At 54.3% G+C, this 5,679-nt stretch overlaps 1 protein-coding gene across 1 annotated transcript in view; it reads left to right on the top strand.

Moving 5' to 3' along the window:
- The first annotated feature begins 1,221 nt into the window (after window positions 1–1,221).
- SCN11A (sodium voltage-gated channel alpha subunit 11) overlaps window positions 1,222–5,679 on the top strand; it is an 80,058-nt gene continuing 75,600 nt past the window's right edge. Inside the window, exons 1-2 of the mRNA XM_077773979.1 lie at window positions 1,222–1,494; window positions 4,875–4,993. Coding sequence (XP_077630105.1) covers window positions 1,222–1,494; window positions 4,875–4,993 — 392 coding nt within the window. The remainder of the gene's footprint in view (window positions 1,495–4,874; window positions 4,994–5,679) is intronic.

Here is a 5,679-nt window from a genome sequence, read left to right as displayed (position 1 = left end):
ATCTGTCTTCCCCACTACACCAGGGCAGCATCACGTGAGGGTCAGGAGGAGGGACAGTTGTTTTTCCTCCATTAGTGCCGACCACTGTTCTTAGAACAGACGCTGAGCACACGGTTGCTGAATGAACAAACCGGTGCTGTGTTGGATTACCCGTCATAATTCTGCGAGCGCCTTGGGAGTCAACATTAGATTGGTAATCAGGTAAATAAGAAAGAGAGAGGATCCATGGCATGGGAAGTAAAGGCATTTAACATGAGCACTACTGCTTTTTCTCAGAGCCTACTTTTTTTTTCTTTAAATATTTATTTGAGAGCGAGCGAGCATGCACGATAGAGCGGGAATGTGGTGGGGGTAGGGGCAGAGAGAGAGGGAGACAGAACCTGAAGCAGCTCCAGGCCCTGAGCTGTCAGCACAGAGCCCTATGCGGGGCTCAAACTCACAAACTGTGGGATCATGAAGTGAGCTGAAGTCGGACGCTCAGCTGACTGAGCCCCCAGGTGTCCCTCTCAGAGCCTACTTTTAAGCTGGAGGCTGTAGAGAAAGTCCTTCTGGAAAGGGTTGTCAGCGATCGGGGCCAGTACAACTATTATCCCACGGGAGAGTGACCCTGTCAGTGTTGGCAAGTCATGTCTGCTTTCTCGGATCTTTCCTTCTGCCACATCTGGGTTTCAGAAGTAAGAGAGTCGGCAGGATCCTAGGTGTTAGTATCAATGTTCTTGCCTGTGTTTCTGGCCTTTTTGGTTCCATTCATCATATTTTAAGAACTTTGCTAACCGAGTGTGAGAAGAATGCACACGCTTAATAGTTTTGATTTTGCAGTGCATACTTATCTGTTCACACTGGGGCCACTTAGTCACCATCTGCAGGCCTCGTTTCAGTAGTTTGGCTGGTTCAGCCTTACTGTCTTGCTCAATGCTTGGCTCTCAGTTTTGGACTGGGCTCCTTGTACTCATTGTTCCTGAGCTTCACTGTCCATTGACACCCAAGTCCTCCGGGAATGATGGCCCACTTCCGTCTTCCCTGTGCCCCGAATTCCTGCTATATCCACAGTGGTGGTCACCTCAGTGGCCTGCCCCACAGCCAGGGGCCCCCAAGCCCCCTCACTTCACTCTCTCCTTGTAGCCCCCCGACGGCACCCCAAAGAGCAGAACTCCAGGGCAGGCTGTGCGGTTTCTGTCTTCCAGAGCTCTCCGAGGATCCACCGCGCATCCCTGTCCGAGGATGAAAATGGATGACAGGTGCTACCCGGTGATCTTTCCAGATGAGCGGAATTTCCGACCCTTCACTCCTGACACCCTGGCTACGATTGAGAAGCGGATCGCCGCCCAAAAGGAGAAGAAGAAGCGCAAAGACCAGACACCAGCAGAACCCTTGCCTCGGCCTCAGCTTGACCTCAAGGTCTCCAGGAAGTTGCCCAAACTTTATGGCAACATTCCCCGTGAGCTGATAGCACGGCCCCTGGAAGACTTGGACCCATTCTACAGAAATCATAAGGTAGCGGAAAGGGGGCCTGGGGTGTTCTAACCATGCGGTTATAACTGGTGTTACAAGAAACCGCAAACGTTGACCTTGGGGTTTGCAGGGGTATCTGTCCTTCTTGCCGTTGCCTCCACGGCCCCGAGAACCTCTTTCTGTCCTCATTTCAGAGAGGAAATGCATGTCTTGGCAAAGAAGAGACGGTCCAGGGGCAGCAGCAAGGTTAAAAGGAAAACAGAGAAAACATAAACGATGTCAGGAAAGACTGGACTAGCAGTCAGAACAGTTGGGTGTCGGCCATTTAAGTGACTGGCTTTTTGACTTTCGCTTCACGAATCCTCTTTCTTCTGATCTGTAAAATGGGGATAATGCATGCTTCCTACAACATGGACAGGCTATGGAAGCACTTATAGACTCTAAAGCATTATACTGGTATGAGAGAGAAATATCACTGTCCAGGAACGTCCAATTCAGCAGTACGTTTCCCTTGGAAAACTCCTCAGCTATCGGCTTTTCAGGCTATTAAGTGAGAATTTTGGAGGTTGGGGTCATACACCAACATGACGCATAATAGAAGTTCGATGAATGAGGTCTAAGAATATGGTAATCAAGCGAGCAGGTGGATATTTTATGTGAATCCCATGCCAGTATGTGATAGTTCTGAATGTAGTTCTTACAGGGAAATTCTAGTAAAAGTTCCTTAAAGGGGCTCCTAAGTGCGGAAATGTGAGCTCTGGGCTCCTCTGCTGGCTGCTCGAAAGCTGGGGCGGTGAGGACGGTCCATTGCAATCTCTCAGGAAAAGCCCAGAAGGCCTTGCCCTAAAAACCCCATTGTGGGAGCCAGCAGAGAATGGAAAGCCCACCTCACGGGCCTGAGGTCAGAGAGGAAGGAAGTTGGGGTGGAGGTCTTAGAAATATGAGATGCTGAGACCATTCTCTGCCGGCAACCATGAGAAACTGATCTCTACAGAGAAACATTAGCTGGTATGGCCTTGCGCGGGACAGACCTAGGGTTAGCGGGCCAAACGGGAACGGTGTGTATAGAGGAAAGTGGGGTGTGAGTGGGGGAGACCAGAAAGAGGAAGAGAGATGAAGGAACAAACACACTCCAATATCTCCCCTTCCCCTGATGCCCCGGAATTGCAGGGGTGTCTTGGAGGCAGACTTGTTAACTGCGGGCTGACTGCTGGACCTCAAGGCCGAAGCAGGCAGCAGCGAGCGGTGCTGCCGAGGGCCCTGGGAGGGTAGTTCTGCTCCAGCCTGGGTGGGTGTTCTAGAACTGCCTCTTCTCAGCCAGGGCTCTCCCTTTAAATCAGAAGACATGGTACTTACTCAGAGCCCCGCACACCCTGGAGCCATACGGCCGGCACTCCCGGCGGGTCAGGTCATGGGGTAGTTAGAGCACTCCTCCTCACAAACGAGGGATCTGGAGACTAGATGGGGAAGTGGGTTATGCCAGGTCAAGCAACCAGTCAGGGAGGGAGCTGGGCCTCAAACCCAAGGGCTCATGCTGTAGTCCAAGGCCACTTCCTGTCTTTTGACACTTCCATTTTGAAGAGCTACAGAGAAAGGGGTGGAGATATGTCAGCAAGTAGACAGAAGGAGCTGGTACCTATGATTTTAATAATTTAAACCCTGGTGAGTATAGTTAAATACACCATTAGCTGAAATATTTAAAGCAGGGAGAGATGGCATTAATAAAACATCAAGGAGCACAGAGACAGAGCCATATCATGCTGCTTATTAATCTGGGGTGACACCCCCCCCCAAGGAGAGGTTTGCTCTCTGCCCTAAAATTGTCTTTCTAGCCAAAGGAAGGGCCCAGAATCCCCAAAGTGGGTCTTGAGCTCCTGAGCTCATAGCTTTCAAAGAACCCTGTGGCCCATTTCCTTTCGTTATAGAGGCAACAGAAAATACCCTGCTCCACTTTTTCCTGCAGCCAGATGGCCAGCAGACAAGGAAGTTCCAGCGGCTCAGCGAAGGACAGTTGGTGGTTGGCGGTAGCTGAGGTTCTGGTACCCGCCCCCGCCATACTGTGCCGAGGCGACAAGGCCGCTTTCCTGCATGAGCACAGACTGGACTGTATGTCAGCAGTCGCTTTGCCGATCTGAAAGGAGCGGAGACATGGGAAATAGGAGTGACCCTCATTCTGCGAGGGCTTTTGTCACTAACGGCCTTGGGGACATGTAAGGGGACAGCCAGGTTACAGGTAGATGGAACGAAGGAGGTTGATGCCAGAAGCCTGTGAATGATGGGTTCCTCTGCAGGCGCTGCTCCATTCCTAGACCCTAGGAAGAAACGGCTCACGTCTGGTGCTCTTCAGTGCGGCCCGGTAGGCATTTTGGATGGGACAGCGGACGCTTAGCGGATCTGTCCTGGGTCTGGCATCCCTGGACCTACCCACTAAAGCCCAGTAGTTGTGACAGATGGCCAGAAACGCCCTCATGTGTTTCCAGATGCCTTCCATGGGGCCCCCCTCACCAATTGGGACCCAGAGGCAGACCTGCCCGTGGGGAGAATGGGAGAGCAAGTCTAGGAACCTTGATGACTTTTTCTGTCAAAGATCCTCAAGGTTAGGATCGTTCGGCAGACTGTCTCGTGTAGAACTGCTCGGGTACAGAAATACACACCTCCAGGGCACCTGGGGGCTCAGTCGGTTGAGCGTCCAACTTCGGCTCAGGGCATGATCTCACGGTTCGTGGGTTCGAGCCCCGCGTCGGGCTCTGTGCTGACAGCTTGGAGCCTGGAGCTGCTTCAGATTCTGCATCTCCCTCTCTCTGACCCTCCCCTGCTCATGCTCTCTCTCTCTGTCTCTCTCTCTCAAAAATAAATAAAACATTAAAAAAATTTAAAAATTAAAAAAAAAAAAAAAAAGAATCGCCAGGTCCCTGACGATTCTAAAATTTGTGACGAAGCTTTCATTAGTAACCAAGATAATTTACCCTATGTGCTGCGTGTGAATGTCCGGCACTACTTCCCGCGGCCGCAAGTCCCCTTCCAGCCCTCGCCTCCCTAGACGCCACCGTGGAGTTCAGGACGAAGCGCTTTGTCTGCCTCAGTTATTAGTCTTCGCCCTTGCTTCTTTATCTGCAGGGCCTAAATGCTCCGTTCCTGGAGCTTCCAGAGCATTCCACTGGCTGAAGAGTCCACCGCCCAGTACTTGTGGGACTCAGTGAGACCCCGGCCACACGGTGGATCGGTTGGGTCCCGAGTGTGGGCTGGTCAGAAAGGGCCTCGGGCTTCAAAATGAGGCGCTGCCGTCAGTGACGGCCAGCGACAGGCCAAGCCACGCCGCGATCTGTGGCTCCACGGAACTTTCTCTAAGTGAACTAACTCACCACAAATACTGCCCGGTCGCTGCCTGTAATTCTCGTCGCGTGTGTGTGCTTGCTTTGCAGACCTTCATGGTGCTGAACAAAGAGAGGACCATCTACCGCTTCAGCGCCCAGCGCGCCCTGTTCCTCTTTGGGCCTTTCAACCCCGTCCGGAGTCTGGCCATCAGGATCTCGGTCCATTCATATCCTCCCGTGCGTTTCGCTCCGTCCAGGTCGTGTGAAAAGCGCAGCGGTGCAAGGAGGTAGCTTCCCGGGAGCAGACCAGGGCCGGGCGCCCACCTGGCGGGCGTGGGCTCGAGGCCGGGCCTGTGGCCTGTGGCCTCGGAAGGACACGGGCCAAGCGCAGGCAATGTCGTTAGTGGGACGGGCAGCTGGGGAGTGGAGGTGCGAGAGGCGCGTGCTGCTGGAGGCCTCCAGGGGGGCTTCCCGGAGGAAGGAACGTCTGAGCGGAGACCCCGACGGAGGCCAGATTTCTGACTCCTGTCTCGAGGCTCGGCCCCTGGTCCTGGCTGGCGAAAGTCGGTGCAGTGAGGACCGCCGCGGCTCTGCGGCCCCCGCCCCCCCGGGACCCGGCATCAGCCCTTCACCCCTCTAAACGCCTCCGCAGACTCTTCAGACGCGGGAGGAATACTGGGCATTCCCGCTGGGAGCAGCGGGCGGTGGAGACGCGGCGGGCAGGTGGCGGAGGCGGCGCGGGGCGCGTAATGACGGGATGACACGCTGGGGGGGATAGACATTCAGGTGGCCCCCCTGGAGGCAGAGGCTGAGCCGGGGATGCTGCTTTAAGTGGCTTAGCGGGGGGCTGCTCTCTGGAGAAGGAAGGAGGGGAGCAGGGCCGGGGTCCCAGGGCCCCCGCGCCCCGCCCGGA

This window comes from Crocuta crocuta, unplaced genomic scaffold, assembly GCF_008692635.1.
Source record: "Crocuta crocuta isolate KB4526 unplaced genomic scaffold, BGI_CrCroc_1.0 scaffold541, whole genome shotgun sequence".
NCBI classification, from domain to species: Eukaryota; Metazoa; Chordata; class Mammalia; order Carnivora; family Hyaenidae; genus Crocuta; species Crocuta crocuta.
This window is presented reverse-complemented; position numbering and strand designations above follow the sequence as displayed.